General features: G+C 26.0%; 3 protein-coding genes across 6 annotated transcripts; all 3 read right to left on the bottom strand.

Annotated features, from left to right (window-relative positions):
• Positions 1-874: 874 nt before the first annotated feature.
• On the bottom strand, positions 875-8,957 carry LOC126908959 (lipase member H-B-like). Of its 2 annotated transcripts, none has more exons than XM_050691305.1 (7): positions 8,826-8,957; positions 8,468-8,579; positions 3,291-3,442; positions 2,028-2,279; positions 1,653-1,868; positions 1,330-1,537; positions 875-1,068 (listed from the first exon to the last, which is right to left on the bottom strand). In XM_050691305.1, exons 1-6 carry the CDS (start codon positions 8,875-8,877, stop codon positions 1,353-1,355), a joined length of 969 nt encoding a protein of 322 aa, XP_050547262.1. In that variant the 5' UTR covers positions 8,878-8,957; the 3' UTR covers positions 875-1,068; positions 1,330-1,352. The 2 variants fall into 2 exon arrangements, with proteins under 2 accessions (XP_050547262.1, XP_050547261.1); XM_050691304.1 differs by having other exon boundaries at positions 1,381-1,537.
• A 2,547-nt stretch (positions 8,958-11,504) lies between these two features.
• LOC126908956 (lipase member H-B-like) lies at positions 11,505-17,084 on the bottom strand. 3 transcript variants are annotated; one of them, XM_050691299.1, is made up of 7 exons: positions 16,654-17,084; positions 16,108-16,237; positions 15,394-15,545; positions 14,601-14,771; positions 12,248-12,457; positions 11,998-12,154; positions 11,505-11,715 (listed from the first exon to the last, which is right to left on the bottom strand). In XM_050691299.1, the coding sequence occupies exons 1-7, from the start codon at positions 16,697-16,699 to the stop codon at positions 11,598-11,600; spliced, it is 984 nt and encodes a 327-aa protein (XP_050547256.1). In that variant the 5' UTR covers positions 16,700-17,084; the 3' UTR covers positions 11,505-11,597. The 3 variants fall into 3 exon arrangements, 2 of the variants coding, with proteins under 2 accessions (XP_050547256.1, XP_050547255.1); XM_050691298.1 differs by having other exon boundaries at positions 11,507-11,715; positions 14,601-14,852; XR_007704886.1 differs by having other exon boundaries at positions 11,607-11,715; positions 12,228-12,457; positions 14,601-14,852.
• A 2,556-nt stretch (positions 17,085-19,640) lies between these two features.
• LOC126908958 (zinc finger protein 665-like) lies at positions 19,641-23,011 on the bottom strand. The gene is made up of 9 exons (XM_050691302.1): positions 22,698-23,011; positions 22,109-22,400; positions 21,499-21,580; positions 21,428-21,462; positions 21,149-21,288; positions 20,889-21,084; positions 20,747-20,820; positions 19,904-20,065; positions 19,641-19,839 (listed from the first exon to the last, which is right to left on the bottom strand). The coding sequence occupies exons 1-9, from the start codon at positions 22,848-22,850 to the stop codon at positions 19,699-19,701; spliced, it is 1,275 nt and encodes a 424-aa protein (XP_050547259.1). The 5' UTR covers positions 22,851-23,011; the 3' UTR covers positions 19,641-19,698.
• Between the last annotated feature and the right edge of the window lie 534 nt (positions 23,012-23,545).

The following is a 23,545-nucleotide window of genomic DNA, read 5'->3' as shown; positions in this document are numbered from 1 at the left end:
AAATAATTTCGTATGGCTAATTTACCACAGGATAATTCTAGCAGTCAAGACAACAAGTATTTCTTCGGACCAAACAGTTCAACATCATGGGAGCTTATTACAGACACTAACAAAATTTCAATAGAAAATCAAACTGACACTGAAGAGATGACCATTAAAGTTGAAAACATGGAGAATGATGATGACTCTAAGGTTCCAAACATTCAAAATTCTGGTTTCCGACCGTGGTCCAAAAAGATCCGCAGTCATGCATCGAAAACAACCCAAAATTTTGTAAAATATGCTAAGAAAATTTACAAAAAAACTAACAAGAGATAGTTTTATTACAAAAAATTACAAGTTTTATTTTATTTTATTTTTATTGATTTGTTATTCTATTAAGTTAATTAACAAACAATGTTAGTTCAAACTATATATAACCAATTTTACTATTAGGGAAATGAAAAAAATACCTTTAAATACACATTCTACTACACTAAAAAAATGAAACAATAGATCATTTTAACTATAGTCCTTATAAACTTTTGGTATAATGCTAAACGTATTTAGATATTTACAGACAGCAGTTTATTCATAAGACAGAAAAATTGGCTTACCTTTCCCTATTAGCAACACTAAACCACTACTTAAGATAAAAATCACCTAAAAACGTACACTGATTTTGTTTTTATATTTGTTCCTCAATTGCGAAATTTTGGATACATCACTGTCTGCATAGAATAGTAGAACTCATTAAAATTACAATGAAAGTGTATAAGTACATTTAGATATATTGTAGATAATCGCAGTAAAACCATAATTAATTTTGTAATAATTTTCATTAATTTACAGTTTACTAATTAATAAAAAAAATAAACATTAATTGTTCTATAAATAATTTATAAAACTTTGTTCTGTAATTATTATAGAATACAGTATTCAAGTTTTTCAATTTTTTAGATTCATTCAAATTTATTACAATAGTCTTCATGGTTTTATAATTCATTTGTCTGTGACTCTACATTTCTAAACTCATTGTATGCATATGGGGAAGAATCATTGGTAATTAAGTAAAAATCTCCTCTGACACTAAAAAATATATAAATAAAAATGTTTATAATTACATAGTTTAATATAATAAAATAATATAAAAATATGAAGTAAAAAATATTTTTTGTTAATAATTAGAAACGTTCTCACATGGGAGAAAGTGAATACCCTTGTTAAAATGTTTGAAAAATTATCATTTTTTATTTTTATAATACGTTAAAATTTGGCCATAAGTCTTTAAAAAACATTCATCCATTGTCATTATAAAACCCTGAGAACGTCACCGTCACTGGTGTATACCATTGCACGGAGTAAATTCCAGTTCAATGGGTGTTAGTAATAAGTTCTAACTTTGGTGTAGTATCGTGACCCATGTATGACATCTGTCCAGAATTGCAAGCTCCATTTTGAAAATTTTCCCAGGAGTTGCATTGTATACCAACTATTGATTTTCTATTGTATACAGTATCTGCGTAAAGTAAATATGCCCTTGAATGACTACAATGTACTGGAAATAAAAATTGTAATGCAACTTAGTTAACTAATGAAATAAATTTTTATTAGATAACCATTAAAATAATATAATACTTTTAACAAATATTATTTAATAAATATTGTATTACTAGCACTAAGTTTATTTGTTGGACGTCTGCCTTGATTACATCCGGGCTGAGGTGATTTTCCACCGTTTGGATAAAAGTCAACGTGGCCTATTGATTTAGAATAACCGATCACACCTGCAGCTGTATGAATCACGTCTACAAATAATGCATCATTGTAATTAAGATGTGGAACATCAATTTGTAGATATTCAAATCCTGGACCAGCCGGATCGAGACCTGAATTAATATTCGTTGTATATTATCATAGATTATACAGAGTGTTCAAATAGTAAGGAAACAAGGCAATTGTTAAAAACAACATAAACAATAGAAATCCGTTTACTTAGTTACTAAACACTCTATATATACTGATATTATATGGAGATTGAGACGTACCTGTAATTCTACCAATTTTTCCAAATTTAAAACTAGAACCACAAGCTCCAGCAATATGTGCTCCTAGACTGTGGCCAATTAAGTGTATATTGTCAACATTAATAATTTCAAAACTTACTAATTTTTCTAACATTCTAGCAATGATAGCACCCACATCTTTTGAAAAAGATGCCGTTAACGGATATGTTATAGTTGATGCTAATCTTCCCCAGTCCACTGTAATAACGTTAAAACCTCCGACGTCAACATATGCTGCGAAATAAGGGCGTATTTTTTTATACTTATTTTATAGAATCATGAGATTCTAATCAAGAATGGGATTGGTTATTATAGAGAATAAATTTTTAAGATCGAGAAATTTCAACTTTATTATTTATTAAATATACAACTAATCAGGGCTTGAAACCGGTTACTGATTTTTCTCCAGAACTGATTAGAACCATATTTTTTTAATAAAGAAGTGGTTACCCAATTCTTGTCTTGAAAAAAAAACTGTAATCTGTTACCCATAAACGAATAATTTTTAAATTATTAACCAGTATCCATTAATCAACACATTAGAGAATCGGCTTTATAATAAAAACCGGTAACTTCTTCGAATTAATCGGTTAAATACAAAAATGATAAATTGATTTTAATAAGGTTAAGTTAAGTACTAAGTATTTATAAGATAATAAGTAAAATCAAAGTACTATTACAAGAGTGATAAATTTCCTCAGTACAAAAATTATTACATTATGAAGATACGATATTTTTTTCATTAATAATAAAGAAAGATTTTCTTATATATACCTTCTTAAAGCAAAAGCTTTAAACTAAACTGTTCCACTGTAATTATTATTACATAATATATATAATAATAGATATTTTGTGCCATAGCTTTATGAGGAAAATAATTTAATGAATTAAAGATATGCTTGGAAAGGGAGGTGATAAAAAATTGTCTTATGAATAGCATGAAAATTGAAAAATATTTTTGTAAATGAATATATAAGTTCTTCAAAATTTTATTTTATTGTAAGCTGATTTTTACAGGTTAATTAATAACCAAAAAACACAAACCAGTTTTAAGCAATTAACGTTTATTTTCTTGTTTTCTTAAATTTTTTTTTAAAAAAGGTAATTGATAATCTCTTTTTATAAAACCTGCAACCTTATACCGATACCGGTTACTAATTTAAATAAAATTCGGTTTTTACCGGGAAAGAATAACCCTTTTTTTTTGTAATAATTTCGAACCCTGAAACTAATAAAATTTGATACCAGTCTTAACATATGAAGCGCCATCTTCGTCAGTTCCAGAATCAAGCCATCCGTGTACAACGACTTTAAGAGGTAAATCTGGAATCCAATAGTTGAATATGTCAGTTTCATTTCCAAATTCAATTTTCATTGGATTATCGTTTCCACATATTCTGAAATTAAATTAATTGAACAAAAAATTGTAAAAAAAAATATAAAATATTTATGCATTAAATATTAATGTGTTAATTTCACAGCTTTGAAATTGACTTTATATCTAGAGAAAAATCACTTTTGTATTGCTCTACCCTGGTGCAAAGTTCAATTATTTAGAAAAAATTTAATTATAAATTAACTTTAAAATCAAAAATTTTTATTTTATTACAATAAAAACGTCAGCATAGCGGGGACGTGGTACTATCATAAAATACGCTTCAATGCAAATCTGTAGATAGTCTTTAATTTTAAGAAATTGGTTGATTATTCTAAAAGCAAATTTAACTCCTATTTCTATCATTATTCCTAATTAGTAGTTGATTTATAAGTATAATCTGTGAATAAATATCTATTAAAGTATTTCAACGTAGTATGAAATTGATATTTAATAATTTAGTATTGTAATTTTTTCACAAAATTTATAACAAATTATAAAGTAGTTATTACTTTTATGGCAAACGTGTATAAAAATTGAAGGGCTTGACGCAGAACTTTTTAGATAACAATTTGTTGTTAATTATGAATAAATGGTCAGCAAAAAATTTTCATCAGAGTAAAACATATTATTTTATTATTCAATTTTTCGTGCTAATTACAAATCAGCAATATGTTTTCCATCACCAATAATTTTTGATATTGTTTTTAATTAGTTAAAAACTATAGGATATAACTATAACGAAAATAGTTTTGAATATTTCAATTGTATTATCTATTAAAACACTAAGAATTACATAGAAATTATTAATATTTCTTTTGAAATGATTTATTACGATAAAAAAATAATTAAAAATACAAAATATTGTTTTCAAATTATCACAGATTTTGATTCTTAATATTTTAAAAATACTCAGTAAAAATATAATTTTTACCCTATTTTTTGGTATTTTAAAGCTGATTTATTGCAAGTTTANACTCAGTAAAAATATAATTTTTAGCCTATTTTTTGGTATTTTAAAGCTGATTTATTGCAAGTTTATAATTAAAAAAGTTGAATTTGTTACCATAACTTTAAGCTCAACTTCAAGTTTGAAATTTACATTATTAAATAGAAAATTAAGTGAAAATAAAAAATAGTATTGTTAAGATTAATATGAAGTCTGTAAATATGTATAATTACTATTTACTGTAAATTTATAAGTAAAGCTCAATATTTTGTTAGCTTTGATGCGAAGCTGAGAAGGTATTGATTTTACTATGATGTGTTTTTTTTTTACTGTTACCACTTTTTCTCAGATCTCACAGAACCGATTTCTTTAAATGATACGTCAAAAGATAACAAATCGTATCTAGTTGAAGACATTACCCTCATAAGTTGAAAACATNAGGATCACAAATCGTATCTAGTCGAAGACATTACCCTCAAAAATTGAAAAAAATTCCCTCGTTTCCCGTAAATGGGGGAAACGTCCAAAAAAATTACAAATTTAAGTATCGGAAATTTTCGAATTTTTTTTACTTAAAACTGCCATAACTTTATCAAATACGACCAAATCAATATAATTTTTTTATATAGATGCATGATGTCTTTAACAAAAATTTGGTAATTTTTTTTTATAAATCTAACCCTTAACTTGCCCACAAGAAGGATTTAAAATGACAATTTTTTCAATTTAACTTTTGAAAGTGTTCCGAAAATACTGACATTTTATATATATCTTTAATCAAAGCTAATATAATATACTTTATTATGGAAAAAAAATATCGGACTTTATCTTGTCTTCACGGTGAAAATGGCTACCGGATGCTATTTTTGTATGAAAATTCTCGATTGTATATTTTACATTTTTAACTTTATTATACTTTTTGAAAAATGTTAGATCAGTACAATTATTTTATGAGAAAAAATATTTCTATCCTTCTTTCATTCGACTGCAAGCGGGCTATTATATTAGTTCGGCCTGTAACAACAACGTGGTTTGCCACTTGCATAACAACTAGCTATAGTAGCAAGGATCGCCACCACCTAGGCGAGGTGTCACATCTATCAGATATGATTACCGGACCATAGGTGGAATTTAATTTTAAATTAATTAAAAGTATAATCTAAGTTAATATGTCTTTATATGTATAAATTACTATAATACCTCATGGTTTATTAAACACAATTATGACAATTAAAGTTGTTTGTGGTTGATATGTAAAACATATCGTAGCCCGTGTCTAGATTAAGGAATAGGGATAAATACACGCGAGTAATTAAGTTACTCGCGCAATAAAATAAATATTACAGTTGAAATTAATAAGGAAATTTAATTTAATTGTTAAAAAAAAGAAAATTAAGTTAAACATGGACAAAAATGCTAATGCGTCAAAAACCATGTCTACAAATAAAATAAAATATTTAAACAAAACAAACAAATAATATTACAAACATCATGGACGGTATTGGAACACATCCGTTAATGTTAATCGGAAATTAATGAAGAACACCAGGAGCTGTCTGGACACTCGCTCCTTAGCGTTGGCTAGAAGAAAAGGGAAACACGTGCTCTCCACACATAAACAAAATTAAGTTAATTTACGATAAAATAAAAATGAAATAAAATAATTAATAAAATATAGCTCATTACATAAATATAATATACAAAAGAAAACGATACCCGGTCTCCGAAGAGACCCATCCGATGGTCTGGATGCTTCGCCGAAAAGACCTAACCGTTCGCCGTTGGCGGCTCTACTCCATCATTGAAAAAAGAGTGTCAATAAAACAACAAATGTGTGCACCCTAGCACGGTCAATGACAGAAGAAAGAATAGAGAAGAGTCAACACCGAAATAACGGCAATTTCAAAACGATAACGGCCAGTCTTTTTGGAAGGGATCAATACTGTTAAACAATTCGATTTTAATTATNCGACACTGATAAACAATTTGATTTTAATTATATTTCTCTTTTATCGCCTTATCTAGCTGTCAGCGATAAAATAATGAGTGGTTGACACCGTTGTGTCAGAAAAAGGTTCTTTTGCGCGATAAAATAAATAAGTAGACATAAAAAAAAATCATAAACGGTCCACCTTCGAATTTGTGACGTTACACGACATACTTTTTTTTAAATAATACCACTTCTCTTTGTATATTACACTTATAAATCATAAAACTCAGGATATATATAAGGAAATAGGAGATCATGTAGCTTTTGGAATAATTCACCAATTCTTTTTAATTAAACACTATCTACAGATTTGCATCGAAGCGTTTTTTTTTATAGTGATTTTAATCACTGTCAGATATCATTAAACTTGACCCAACTATGGCACATCCCCACTGTGCTGCCACTCCATTGCGCTGAGTTTTTTGCATTTTTATTTTAATAGATCACTTAAATAGAAATCATAGTAATCATTTCTAAGTAATTTTTGGTGATTAAAATTATTCTACAATTGAAATATTCAGAAGATAATTAATTTTAATGATTTGTTTTAGCNTTATTAATTTTAATGATTTGTTTTAACTAAAAATACCATTCGAAATGTTGTTAAAAAAATCTACTCAATTGAGTGTATTAGTTGTGATCATTTGATGTATCGTTAAAAAAAGTTGGTCAAGCGAGAGTTGAGAAAATAAATGAAAACCATAAAAAAAAATCACATAGTAAAACTTTAATATGAATAAGAAATTTCTTCAAACGAGGGGGGACTACAGTATATTTTATATTTATTAAAGTTATTGAATTTAAATGAGATAAAAATCAAATGATTTAAAATTTTTTCCTACCTCAAAAACTTTTGCAAGGTATTTTAAAATAAAATACAAAATTTTAACACAAGATAGCATATTTTTGAATGCGGTAGTCATTTTCACCATGTAAACAAATAAAGTCTGAATTTTTTTTTTCATGTTACAGTATATTACATAAGCTTTAATTTAAGATATATATAAAAGTGTCAGATCTTCCGGAACATTTTCAAAAGTTAATTTTTGTGAAAAAGTGGTAATTTTGAATCCCCCCTTCGGGCAGGTAAAGGGTCAGATTTCTAAAATAAATGTACAAAATGATAAGTAAATATCTCACGTATCATTAAAAAAAAATTATATTGATTTGATTATTTTTAAAAATTTATGTCAGTTTTAAGTAAAAAATTTGAAAAAATTAAAATAATGTTTTTTAAATTTGTAATTTTTTTGGAGATTTCCTCCAATACGGGGAACAAGCGACATGTTTTCAATTTTTAAGGGTTATATCTTTGACTAGATACGATTTGTGTTCTTTTGTCCTATTGTTAAAAGAAATCAGTTCGGTGAGATCTGAGAAAAAGTGGTAACACACACAAAACAAAAAACACATAGTAAAATCAATACCTTCTCAGCTTTGCATCGAAGCTAAAATCAATCAATGAATAAGAAGCTATAGTTAAACTTCTGATATTGTCCTGGATTTGTAAGTTATTTTTCATGTTCTGGTTTAGTTTTAAATTGGGAAAAATATGTTTGAAATTTATTTAAATTTGTATAATTAATTGTTTTTATTTAAATAAATGAGTATTTGGGTATGTCGTAAAAGGCCGTTAACGTTGTGACTAGTATAAGGCTTATAAAAATATTAAAGCTTCGTAGCATATCAGTTAAGAAACCATATTAAACATTTATAAAAATTTATTAATTACAATTATAAACTGGCAGTTTCAGTGCTTTTATCTTTTTTTTTCGCTGATAAGAATTATGTGAGAAATAATATAATTTTGGAGTCACTCACATTCATCAACTAAAATGCCCGAAAAATATGATTAAATTCAATATAAGAAAATGTAAACTTTATGTTTAGTCAATATTTTTAATAAATTTCTTAATAATATCTAATGTCTTAATATTAGCGTTACGTTACTGATATTTTAAATTTCAACTAATTCACAGTTCAACTAATAAACTATTTCGCGCTAGCTTCATTAATATTAATAACATTTATAGAAAATCACATCTTAAATCACGAATAAAATGAAAAAGTTTCTAAATTTCATATATTTTTAAAAAAGATTTACATACGAATTCCAATATAAAATATCAACTTGATTATCTTGAACGCCATTTATTGCTGCATTCGCACTATTAACTTTATCCATAGCTATATTTCCCAATTTACTAACGATCTTCACCGCTGTAAAATTTATTATAATTAATAAATATTCTCTTGTTATTTTCGCATCAGATAAAAATCATTTTTATAACGAAGTTTGTTAAAATGAAGCTTCGTTTGATCATAAATTTATAATAAATAAATTTTAATTTCTGCGTTGAAATAGTATAAATGTTTAAAATTATTGAGTTAACCTAAAATGATTTAATAAACTGACATTCATAGAATTTAGAATCACCCTGACAATGAATTTTAACTTATACTTACTGTTATTAAAACCAAATAATAAGTTAAGAAAAATAACTATTTGAAGTATCATGTTATATATTACAATTTTTGACAATTTTTTGAGAGTTGTTTCCAACAGTCGTGGTACTCACTACTGTTAAAATTTCGAACCATATTTTATTATTTGAGCATAATATATTTTTAATTGTTCATTACAGATGGTATGAGTATATAAACTAATGAAAACAGTTAAAAGTGTCAATACAATTAAAACTGTTTTTAATATTATGATATCTCGAATACATAATTTTTTTGTATAAAATTATAGCAAATATTTAGTTTCTTTATGATAAATATAATAACTAATAAAGTATTTACAAATAAAGAACCTTGTTTTTAATAGTGAAATTAATATAAATAATTTTATCAAAATTTCAAAATGGCTATTTTTTATATTATTTACAATTTTAGGACAAGTACTTTTTGATTTACAAATATTTTAAAACATTAAATTGTTTGTAACTAAAAAAAAACTCGTTTTAAAATTGATATCGACCCTTTAAAATGTTTTATAAAAAAAGCTCTAAAAATGGCTACAAAAATTGAAATTTAAAAAGAATAAAAAATCTATTTGTATTTGTTTTATAAAATAAAATAATTATTTTATTATAAAAATTAATTTGAGCCAAATTGGTTGGTATTATTTTTGTGGTTGGGTAACTGTATTATCTTATTTATTTGAATTATTTAAATTTAATGCATTTGAATCATATTTACTATCAACATTTGGATTTTTTGAATTTTTACTAAATTTAACTTCAACATAATCGAAGAATGCAAATTTATATTAAAAATATTACATCGAAATGATAGCCGAATCAGAAATTTTAAGAGTTGTCAGTCAGACATTCCATTTGGTATACAGCCTAACAATAATTGTTAGGCTGTAAATGTCTATTATAAAAATTATTGTTATAATTGACAACTACAGGTGTGTAATTATCATTTTAACACTTGTTGACATTCATAAAAATTTTTCTATTTATGAATTATAGAAATTGACAAGCCTATTAAAATTTCCTCTATGTATAATTTTCATAGAGTAAAAATGACTTATTTAGAAATGTTTAAAAAACTCAATTTTATAAAATATAAATTTTGTTTTCAAAATATATACTCAAAAATACATATTTTAAATATTAAAAGTGGTTTTTTAAATTATTTACATCCAGAAAATACCGAAAATCTAACTTTATATTAATTATTTTTGTCATTCTAAAATCTATTATTTTATTGAATTTAACTATTATGTGATACACATAGCTGTGCTAACCGTCATTGGTGTTCTATGGAAATTATTTACTTGGCGTTCTTATTTAACACAGGAGGAAATTAAATATACTTCCCATTAAGCACGTATTCAGAATCAATTTCAGGGGGGGGGAGTTAACATTTTTAATACATAATAAATAATTTTAATGCATATTACAAAAAAGTACATAATTATAAAATGAAAATATATTACAGTACTAAATATAGTAATAATTAAAACTTTTATTACAATGAAAAAAAAAATTTTAATCATAGAACAAAGTCAACCTTGCGTGGAATTTTGAAAAATGTATTGATAATTTCTTCAATATTTATTGGAATGTTTCGGAGGACTGATAATAAATCTAAACCTGTTGGAAATCGTTTCCGATTCATTCATTAGAAAATAATAATCATATTTTACATAATGTTCCTTCTAATTTCTGAGAATAAGTTAACCAATGAAACCGTGTTAACCAAATTCGTACTTAAATTTATTATCAGTTATTCTATTATCTACATACCATCTAATTTCTCAAAGTTCTAGTAATTCTTCTGGTAGTTCTTGTGGTTTTATAATGGAAGTAACTAAATCTGAATTTAATTGATTGTTTTTCTCATGAAAAAAATTAAAAATCGATGACTGAGATGGCATACTTCGTTTCATTTTTTAAGAATTGTATAGAATAAAATATTAATACAAAATACCTATGATGTTAACAGATACACAGTTAAAATAATATAAGATCGAATGAATTATTAATCATATATGTTAACAAAATACTTCTGAAAATATGACTAAACGGGCGTAAAACCAGCGAATTATTGTAATTATAAACCATCTTCCGATTATCGGACTCGGATGAGATAATGTCTGTCATTTTCTAAAATTTAAAATAATGTGAGACTAATGGGGAATTGGGAAATGTACAAATTTATAATACAAACTGTAGATGTACAATTTTATATAAAGCTTGTTGTTTGTTACATTATAATGAATAAACATTCTTTCAACATTTCGTGGAGGGGGTTGAGACCCTAACCCCCCCCCCATGTATACGGCCGTGCTTCCTATGAAACATTTTAATGTATAACTATTTTTAGTTTCATGATATGGAAAAAAATGTTCTTATAATTTTTATTATACGATGAACCATTCTTCTGATATTTTTTATTTAAGTTTGGTGATTTTTGACCAATTTTGTCAATTGAAAATTTATTGTGTAGCAATAAAATTCTACAATTGCCACAAATTCAATTCTATATTATCAAATAAACAGAAATGTTATATTTAAAAATTATATCAATTAATAGACATATACTCTATTATTCAACGCATATTGTTGTCCATTATTGAATAAGCGGTGTGGAAATATTTTCTTGATAACTACCATAAAAATAATTAGTAACCTTATTAAGTAAAATTTTTTTTTTAATTAAATAGTTTTAAACTTATAATTTTAAAATCAATTATATCAAATTAAATTCAAAACAATTTTCTTAAATTACATTTTCTGTAATTATTGTGTAATTAGTTCCACTGTTCAATTCTAAGACACTTGATTCTGTACCAAATGGAGCTGAACTTTTTGTCTTCAAATAAAAATTTCCAAATGCGCTATAAAAAATATGAGTTTTATTAATGTGATCGAATATTAAAGTCTTAAATACATAAGTGACGCAGTCAAAGAAATATTTTCAAATCAAAAACAATAATTTGGATTGCAACTTCCCTCTCGACTTCTTAGGACTACGATTTTTATAATCATAGTTCATTAACCAAAAACCCAATCAATAAATTATTGTGAAAATTAATAAAAAAAAAATACATTTAAATATAGCCAATGACAGAAGATAAGTAAACATTTTTTTAATAACTAAAGTGATATAACAATCTTACCTAGTAGAAGCACTATGGCCCAAAAAAGATTTTGTATTATTGTTACATCCACCAGATTCATAATATGACCATGAAGAGCACTGAGTTGCTATCATCGAATTCATGTGATATATAGAATCAGCATATAGCTGATGCGATCTTGCATGACTACAACCAGCTATAACAAAAATTCATTCATACAACTATATTTTTAAACGGCTGTGAAAAAAACCATTGAGATTTATAGTTACATAGGAAATTTTGAAAGTACCAATTTTCAACATCTCAGATAATCCTTCATAACATCCAGGTTGAGGTGGACTACCACCATTCGGATAAAAGTCTGCATGCCCTATTGATTTATAAAATCCTGCCACTCCTCCTGCTGTATGTAAAACATCTACAAATAAAGCATCGGTCTTATCTAATCGATTGGGTCTTATTTGTCCATACTCAAATCCAGGACCCGCAGGATCTAGACCTATATCAGAAAATTTAATGATTGTAAGAATAATTTAAATTATTTTTCTATATTTTTGATAAATTGTTATTTTATTCAAGTGCTAAAGTAGCAGCCATCGAAATTTGCTGTGTCGATAAACAATTTATGAATAATAAAAAAAGGCATAATATTTTAAACAAAATGTTAAGTACCCAACCAAAAAATGTTTTATTCATAGGACTTCCATGAAAAATTTCTAGATACATACTTGATAACGAACAAAATCGGTTTTACCATGAATATTTTACGTAGGTCTATTTTTTTTCAGGCGTATTAAAAAAGCCGATATAAGTTTGAAGCACAAGTATCCTCGCAGGGGATCCATAAGGATCACGATTAACAACTACGTGGACTCAGTAGGGATGGCAACAAGTATGCTACTCTTAGCCGATCACCACTTTACTTAATTAGCAATTAAGTTGCCAAATTATAGCTGGTATCCCTAATTGGCCAGCCACCCAAATCCAACTATATCACGTAAACGGGTTCTTTACTTATCTTTTCGGGTCCTCGCGGGCTATTCCACGAATAAGTTGAACACTAAGGGTAACTCTCTGAGTATAGTGTTGGTGACTATCGGATACTGATAGAACTAAAGATTTGAAGACACTAGACTTAGGAAATGAGTCATATAAAGGTAAGGGATCCGACAAACTATCATCCTCAGAATGAACATAATTCTTCTACGGACCCGAAGGAAAATGTTAAATATACACCTAAGGAACGGTCACCGCCTAGAAATGTCGGGAAACTAACCAAAGGGAGTTTTGTGATACAAAGACTGTAAAAATCTTATATATATATATATCCAAACTAGCGTTTTTTTAAATGTAAACACTAGTTTTTCTGATTGTGTGAGATACAATACAATATATTATAATATACGCATATAAATTTGCATCATAGTAAATAATACAAAGTAGTGTATTACTAAGGACCCTAACTGTGAGGCATACATTTTTACAAATAGTACATATTCAGGATCCACGGTTACATGATAATCACATTTAGGGACTAAACTTAAAAGGTTTTAAGCTGTTTTACAAACAGTCAGACAAACCAAGTTCTTGTATTTTGATAAATGATAAAATAAAAACCCGATTGTTACTTAATTTGTCAAGCGCAGAAAATTATTATGGTAATATTAAGTGATAATAAAAATATTTTAGCAGGATACCTTATTGCCCTAAAGCAATACCTCACGGTACTTCCAGGGCGGCCAACATTATGTCGACCGTGTTGAAAAATAATGGATACCTTAGAAGTTAATAGAACCGGGTAGATACTTATTAGTGCTGCTTAATCATTGTAAAAATAAAAAATTAGTCTTATCCTACATGGGGAAACTGTGAGATAAACTAATGTGGTGAGACACAAATGAATCTTCTTCTAACTGCAGACTAAGTTTACTGAATAGAGGTAATGAGCCTACTCTTACATTAGGAATAGGCAAGAAGTCATTGATATTATAATTTGCCCAAATAGGTTGATCCAGAAAATAGAAGGGTGGACCGTGTCTACTGAACTTTCTATCGCTGATGATTGGCATATACGCTTCACTTTGAAAATAAACAAAGTTGAACGGAGTACTATAAAAACCCTGAAAGGACAAACTGGTATAACTACAGGACAGACCGTTCTCATGACCTGAAAGGCCTACAGTTTAGATTAGAGTCAGAACAAAACAATGAAAGGGCCGTAACTAATCTTCGAAATACAAGAAAAACTGTCCTTTGAAAGAAACGAAAGGTATAGGCAGGGTGTAGCTTGGAGGAACACTGACTTATTAAAATTAAGGAAGAATTTTTGTAAATTCTTAAGCAATGAAAACAAGTTTGAAACAACATTAGGGACTCTCAAAAAAAATACAAATCTGCATTGAAATATTCCATATGAAAGAGCTGGAAAGTTTTGTGGGGAATTACAGTAACTACCCACGGCTACTAGATTTTTATGCTCACTAGTAAATGGACAGAACAAAACTGTTGCTTAGGGCAATAATATTTTTGAATTGAATTTCTCATATATTACACAATCTCCATTACTGATAAATAATAGTTTAAACTAAGGTGTATGTTTAAAAAATAAACCCTGCTTTGATCATGTATTATTAATAAGTTACCTGTTATCCGCCCAATTTTTCCTAAGGTGAAAGCTGCTCCACAAGCTCCTGAAACATGTGCACCAAGACTGTGGCCTATTAAATGTATATTAGTAGGTTTGATATATTCAAGCTGAACAAGATTCTCCAATAACTTTGCTATAATGCCACCCACACGTGTTGTAAGATAAGCTGGAATGGGATATACTACATTACCACCGACAGCACTCCAGTCAACCGAAATAACATTATATTTGGTTGTATTGACGTATGCTTAATTAAATAATTAACAAGAATAGTTAGAATAACTAAAGAATTAATTTTTTATAAAGGTATACTATTTCATTGAATTAGTAATTATGATAAGAAAAATATAATGTTAAGTATCATATCTGAATTATAACTATTGCTAAAATTTTTTAAAAGGTTCAATATACTGGATTACTATTTTATTAAATAAATCTAAGGTCTAAAAGTGAAATCCATTAATATTATAATTAATAAACAAATATTTCATTAGATATATTAATTTGGTTTTAATAAGATAACTTACAGGTTGTTTAAATATAACTATGACAAATTATAATTGAACTCGGATTCAGAAAAAATTGAAGGGGAATCACTATTTTTGTTAAAGTAAATATTATTTTTGAAATAAAGAAATTTTTGTATACAAATAATTCTATATTTTTTGGGAGGTCGCATTTTCCTTGTGTTCGCGCCTCCTTGCTGAACCAATTATACCGAATATTTTGCGAAACTGTTATTATATTTCTAAAAGTTTATATAACATAAAAAGTTTACCTTAGCTCACCTGTTTTAATAGCAAATACACCTGTACTATTTTCACTAGTTGCAAGCCAACCATGTGTTATAATTTTTAATGGCTGTTTTGGAATCCAATATTTAATTAAATCCTGCTCTTTGCCGTATTCAAATGGAATTGGATAATTATTTCCAAGTTCACTAATTATATACAACAAATTTTAATATTTTTAGGGTATCAGTGAATTAAGATAATAGGAAAATAAAGGATTTTCTGAGAAAATTTTGTAAATACCTTAACGCTCATAGCATTTAGTTCATTTTATTTGTTTTATCTTAATTAAAAAGTCACGATTAACCAATTATTATAAGATGTGACATTTAGTAATTGGTTATCAATATATTAATTAACTATCCCATCGCGACGGGATAATTAATATCTTTTATGAAAAAAATTGTTTGATAAGTTTATGAAATTTTACTTTTACATTTAAAATAATATAAAAAGGGTGTCCAGCAATACATTTTCAGTATTGCTTGTTTTATAAATAAAAAAAAATGTCCCCTAAAGTAGTGTTAATTTTTTGTTTAAAAAAATTAATTATGGGATCAAATGATTAGGAAGAGGAGAAATTATGTTAGATTCCTAAACTTTTTGTTCAAATTGCGTCTGTGGTTTCACAAACACTTCAGTTAATTGTTTATACGATAAGCCTTTTAACTTATAAGTTTTATTTAATGAAAAAACTTTTATTATACATACTAGTTCCAATAAGAAAATTCTAGACGAGTATTATCGACAATTAATGCTTTAGGAGTCAGGAAAAAACTTTTGACTGCATTATTTCTGAAGTCATCAAGATTATGTTGTGTTAATTTACTGATGATTTGGCCTATGTATTCAAAAAACAATTTAATAGTTTAACGAAAGACCAATTCGTAACAAATTGTCGGTTATAATATGATAACTATTCTTAAATAATCATTGAAGAAAAAAACATTACAGTAAAATATTAATTTTACTAAGAATGTAATCTATTTAAATTCGTATCAAAGCTAAAAGATTTTTCACATTATTAAAATGTATATTTTTTTAACAATTATATATAACATTAAATTTTTTTACCAATCAAATCAATCTTATATCTTATATCTTGAAAATAAAATCAATTGTGCTATTTCAATTTCAAATGATCTATTTTTAGTCTAGTTATAACATTCAATTTATACTAAGTTAAATATAATTGTTATGATCAGGAATTTAAAATTAAATTTTTAATTGGTAAATATTTTTATAATTTAAACTAACCTTTACTGGAATGTAATGTAAATAGTATAATATAAAATCCGATCATATTTAACTAAATTATAACTTTAGTGCAGACAATAAAACACTTTTTTTTTAAATGTAATACTTGAATGTCTTTATTACCTAACCTAATAATGACTAAAAACTAAGCTAATATCACTAACATGTCTTAAATTGGTCACCAAGAAATAAATAAATGAATAATTCATTTAAAAAAACATAATAGTTCAATGTGTACCCATAAATACATACGCCCTCACAAGATAAAAAAAGTTGTTTATCACGATTGAGTAAAATCAAACAGTTTTCTTGGTAGTCTATTTTGACTTATCACATATTAGCGGAAGTTGTACATCACTAAATGAAAAGTATTTTACATGTTAAGTTTATAAACACATATTTTAATTAGGCGGTGCATATAACTTCACTTACAATTAATGAAGTGATAATTAAAATTAGATTTGCATTATTATGTTAATTTTAATCATAAATTTTTATAAAGCTGTTACAATAAAAACAACAAATACATGCCTGTAATAAAAACTAAATATATGTGATTAATTATTAACAAAAAGTTATCTCTGAATTTTAGTCAAACTTGTAGCTATTTTGAAGAGATTTCAACAAATTTGAATAATAAAGAATATTAACATTTCAAATTGATAAATCTAATAATGTTTGATTTACTAAATACATTGCATTACTTTTTAATAAATAATGTATTCATTCTTAGAATAAAGTAGGTGTGTGTAGTAATTCCTAAATGAGCCTAGATAAGTTAGACCTTTTACAAAGCCCAATACAAGCTAGACCTTGTACAAAGTTCAATACAAGCTAGGTTTTAAAATCCACACTTACAATTTGTATTTTTTATTATTTATAAATAATAAAAAATATGATTTTAATATATCTAATAATGCATAAATTATTATTAAAAAACCCCAGCACAGGGGGGTCGCGGCACAGTGGTGCCGTGGTATAGTTGGATTAAGTATAATGATATCTGACAGTGATTAAAATCACTATAAAAAAAAAACGCTTCGATGCAAATCTTTAGTGTTTAATTTTAAAAAAATTGGTGTATTATTCCAAAAGCTACATGATCTGCTAGTTCCTTATTAATATCTTGATTAAGATGAAGTATGTCGAATGAAAAAGGGTTTATTAAAAAATTTTATTTCTCATAAAAAAATTGTGTTGATCCATACACTTTTCAATATGTTATAATATTATAAAGTTAAAAATGTAAAATACAAAATCGAGAATTTTCACACAAAAATAGCATTCGGTAGCCATTTTCACTGTGAAGATAAGTCTAAAGGTCAAATTTTTTTTTTTTTTAATTTAAGTATATTANATTTTTTTTTTCAAATTAAAGTATATTACATTAGCTTTAATTTAAGATATATATAAAAGTGTCAGACCTTCCGGAACATTTTAAAAAATTAATTTTTTGTGAAAAAGTTTTCATTTTAAATCCCCCCCTATGGGCAGGTAAAGGGTCAGATTTACAAAAAAAATATACCAAATGATAGGTAAAGACATCAAGCATCTATAAAAATAAAAGTTTTATTGATATATTCATTTTTGGAAAAGTTACGGCACATTTTAGTAAAAAAAATTGAAAAAATTTCGAAAATTAGCGATTTTTAAATTTGTAATTTTTTTGGAGGTTTCCCCCATTTACGGGGAACGAAGAAAAAAATTATTTCTATTTTTGAGGGTAATGTCTTCGACTAGATACGATTTGGGATCTTTTGACGTATCGTTGAAAGAAATCAATTCGATGAGAGCTGAGAAAAAGTGGCAACAAACACAAAAAAAAAACATATCATAGTAAAACCAATACCTTCTCAGCTTCGCATCGAAGCTAAAAAGGAACAAAATATTTAGTAGATTAAAAGTTATTAGATTTGTCAAAACATTGTGGTCAATTCAGTAATGGTATAATAAAATATGTTTAGAAAGTAAACATGTATCATATAATTAAAGTTTTAATATTATAATATTTTATATTATAAAAATATTTGTATACATAATAGAAAGTAAAGTGAATTGATGGGCGCACATATTAAATAATAATAGTACACAAAATTTTCATTTGAATAAGGAGATACAATTGTATTAAGTTAAACCAATTATTTGAAGTTTATATTAATGATGCTTATAAGCATGTTTAACATACTTTCTTGAAATTTATGGATTGAGGGGGTGAAAAGTATACATGGTCCAGCACAAAAATATCTAACTACATAACTTATGCAATGTAATATTATATTATTATTTATAATATTAACATATAACATGGTGTTATCATTTGTACGTCACATATTTTAAATATACAGCTAATTATGGGATAAAATCTTCTTATTGTAGAGATCTTTAAGTAACGCTTACATGCAGGGCTCCCATTATAATTAACCAATTAGAATAGAAAGCCTCAGTTTCCAAGATCACACTAGGATCACTAGACTACCCCCTTCTGTTTATAAAAAGTCATTTTCCCCCATAAAAACAGTTCTTTCGGTAATTTTAAAATATACAAAATCTACGACACTAATCAAAATATTACTCTCAGAGACATAGTCATTACTTAGAATATTTTCTTAATTTAAAAACACCTAGTCTATTTTTTTCTAATTTTTGGACTTAGAATATTTTTTTTAAAGAATTAATTGACACTTAGAAATTTTAAAGTGAACTTTGATTTGGTAAATTTTCTAATTTAAATTAATTTATTTATTGAATTATAATATTTGATTTACTTATTTTTCTTATTTTTTTCTTTTTTGAAATTGGGGTATGAAATTAATAATAAGAGGTAAATACATATTTTAACCAAATACTGCAACAACTAACAAAATAAAAAACCTAAAAACTAAAAAGAAAAAGATAAAATGATTATGAACAATAATATGTCAATGAAAAAAAAAATGTTTTATTCCTAAATAAAAGAAAAACTGACTTTTAAATAAACATACTCAAAATAAACAAGCAAAAATAATTTTTATAAAATATAATTAAAGGTAATAATTAATAAAATAGTTATGTCACAACTGTACTATCATCTAACTCTAAAATAGATTCACTGAAACTTATTGAGTTAAGAGATGTAAAAGAAGAATTCACGTTTAATAAGTCATCCAAGTTGTTATCACTGTTTGATTGTAAGTCCACATTGAAATCCTGAACATAAAAAATTGTTGTTTCAAAATAATAATTTATTTTTATTTTTTTAATTTAGTTATACCTTTACTTGGTCAGGTCCCAAAAATAAATCTTGAGTTCTATGTTGTTCTTCAAATATTTCATCATTAATAATAGTTGCACTTACATAATCAACTTCAGAACTTCCTTTACGAAACTTTGTTGTTAATTCCCAAACAGTTGAATTTGTATCTCTCGCATGTATCTTTAAAGTCAATTAGAAATATTAAAATATTTAAATAATAAAAAAAAATTCTTAATATTAAAATCAATTGTACATTACTTGTGACTTATATAGAACTAACTAAATTTTTAGGGTATAACACATTTACATGCTTTTATAAATTTTTGTTGAGTTAGATTNTATAGAACTAACTAAATTTTTAGGGTATAACACATTTTCATGCTTTTATAAATTTTTGTTGAGTTAGATTCTGAACACTTTACCAGGCAGTACAAATTTTTATTTGTAGGCTTAGAAACTAAGTTATGTATTTTAATTAAATGTAGAGTTATGAATGGAGGTGGAGTTTATTTCCACCAAAAACGAAAAATATTTCTATGATACAATTTGTATCAATAATTAAGTTGCACTAACTGGTATAGTAATTACCCTTGCTATACCATCATGTAATTTCAAATGGAAGTACTATTTAAATTGAGAAAAAATACACAACCAAACGTAGAAAAAATAATTTTTTTATGACAATAAAACAAAACTTCCTTTTTTAAAAATGGGTTAGTTAAGTGGTATTGCAGTGATATTGGCCATATTATATATTGATTAGTATTGGTATTCTATATATTAGTATTCCATAGTCAACAGATTTTACTAGGTGAGTATACAACTAAAGATTTTTATAATTAATAGTCTATATTTATTTACCCTTCTATGTTTGTTAAAATTTGTCACTGTAGCAAATTCTTTATTACACATATTACAAAAATATGGCTTTTCTCCTAAAATAAATTTATTATAAATGACTTAATTTAAAATTTACAAATTTTTATATAAATATTAATATTACCTGTATGAGTTCGAGAATGTCTGACAAGTGCAGTTCGGTCAATAAAACTTTTTGGACAAAATTCACAAATAAATTGCCTGTCATTGAAGTGCCGTTTCAAATGAAATTTTAATGTGTTATGATGGGGAAATGATCTTTCACACACAGTACATTTGTACGGCTTATCTCCACTATGACAGCGTAAATGTGTTTTAATCTAAAAATATTTTTAAGTGTAAGTAAATAAAGTTAATTTAGTACAAATAAAAAATAAAATTTACTTGAGATGATGTTCGGAATGAGACAGAGCAGTGTACACATTTAAAGGGTTTCTCTCCAGTATGAATACGCATGTGCTCTTGTAAATTTCCATTTTGAAAATACTTTTTATGACATATTTTACATTCAAATTTTTTTTCACCTAAAATTTAGTAAAAGTTATAGTTTAGTTTTAATTTTACTTATTAATATGTTTTACTTATACTAAATCAATTTAGTAGTTTACCAAAATGAATATTTATTAAGAATAGAAGGTTTAAAAAAGTTTCGTTTTATTATACCTTGGTGTGTTAATAAATGAGTATTGAGTCCTTTCNCTTGGTGTGTTAATAAATGAGTATTAAGTCCTTTCTTATTAACATATGTTTTTTTACAATGTTCACATTCGAATCTATCTACTGAAACAACTTCACGATTGTGATTATTGGATTGCTCTAAAATAGTCAAAATCAGTAAATTTTATTTGTTAAATAAACACAGTTAAAAAAATTATAGTTATATAATTCATGGATATTATTTGATATCGAAGTATTATGAATTTATTTTTCAATTGCCAGTATTTTTTTAACATTATTTAAATTCAATTTGTTTCAAATATTACAATATGGCTTACTTAAAAACAAAGTATGATAATTTAACTTTATGCAAACGAAAAAATATAAATATAATCTTAGAATTTTTATATGGAATACAGGTGTGGTATACTAATACCAGTACAATAGAATATAATGTCATCCTAATGTGTTAGAAATGATAAAACTAGGAATAGTAAGTTGGGGATTGAACAATTGTTTCTATACAACATTTCATAGGAGAATGGTCGTTTATTCTAATAGATCTGTCATGACTTTATATAGTCAGATTTGAGGAGAAAATAAAAATTAGACAAAGGAAAATGAGTTTAATGAAAGAGATAAGATAAAGTTTACTTTTATTTAAAAATAATACAATCATCTATTTACCATGTTTTTTTAAATGAAATCTTAGATCATTTTTATGGTATAAAACTAAACCACATATTTCACATACAAACTCATCAATTTCTTTAATATTCTTTTGAAAGTTTAAATTTGACTTGTTTGTGTTAATATTTCCATAGTTTACAGATGTAAATTTTTTAATATTGTTCATTTCATAAATATTATTTAAAAACTTCTGACCATCTAGTAGATCATCTATAAACTTTACAAGCATGTCTAATTGACATTTACAATTTGCACAAATTTTTTTTGGAAAGTCATCATCATTCGAAACCTATAATAAAATTTAATATTAATACTTAATGCAGAAAATGTCTATTACAAAAATAGCTTTTAACAGAAAATTAATTAAAAATGAATGATTGGTCTTTCTCAAAAGAAAGTAACAGCAACCAGTGGCATGCTACTTTTTAACTAATTAGTCTATCGACTCGTAAATAGATTACCTTTTTAATAGGAGGACGATTAAGAGTTTCTTACTTTGCACTGCTACTCAATTAATATAGCTAAATTTACCATTAAAAAATAAAACCAACTTTGTTATTAACTATACAGTATATATTTAACATACCTGAATCGGCAAATAACGGTTGATTAAGTCGGCAATAGTAAGATCTACAGAATCTTCTTTTTCATATATTAAGTATCCTGATGAATTATTTAATCCACAAAGTCGACAAATTTCTGATTGTCTTAGAGAAAATATAGGATTTTCAAATTCCATTTTATCTTTTAATTTGATAAATATTCGAACACATGAAAAAATATTAGGATATCATTTATTTGAAAAAAAAAATACTAATTAAAAGACAATTTTTTTCTTTTCATCATTTTTTCAAACTTCATAATAATTTACCCTAAAAGATTGTAAAAAGATACATCTTTTATTGAATTTGTTATCAATTAATTTGTATCATTTTACTAAAAATGATAACACTTTAAAAATATTAAAGGAACGCTTATTTAAGACATACATTTATATACATTTATAAGTGTATATGTAAATAAAAAAATGTTTTATATGTCTATGATCACATCCGAAAATAATATGTGTCATATCCAGTGGCGTACACAGAAATTAAATTTAGGGGGGGGGGTTTGAAATTTAAAGAAAATTAGATGTGATACTGCCCATATTGTTCGATTACAAAAATTCCTGTTTTAGATTACTTTATTGTGGAAATATTTATAGTATGATATGATCTTTTTTATTGTTATTACTTATTGTTTATGGCCCAAAATCGTCGATTAGCTTATAAATTTTGGGTGGGTTTCAACCTCCAAAACCCCCCTATGTTTTTCCCATTAACACTTAAAAATATAAAGCTACTTATTGTTTAAAATATTTAATGCTATGTTTATAGATCAAATTTTAGTTGCTTTAATTTGCATATTTTATAAAAATTTAAATAAGTACAC

This window comes from Daktulosphaira vitifoliae, unplaced genomic scaffold (genome assembly GCF_025091365.1).
Source record: "Daktulosphaira vitifoliae isolate Bord-2020 unplaced genomic scaffold, ASM2509136v1 Scaffold_54, whole genome shotgun sequence".
Classification (NCBI taxonomy): Eukaryota; Metazoa; Arthropoda; class Insecta; order Hemiptera; family Phylloxeridae; genus Daktulosphaira; species Daktulosphaira vitifoliae.
This window is presented reverse-complemented; position numbering and strand designations above follow the sequence as displayed.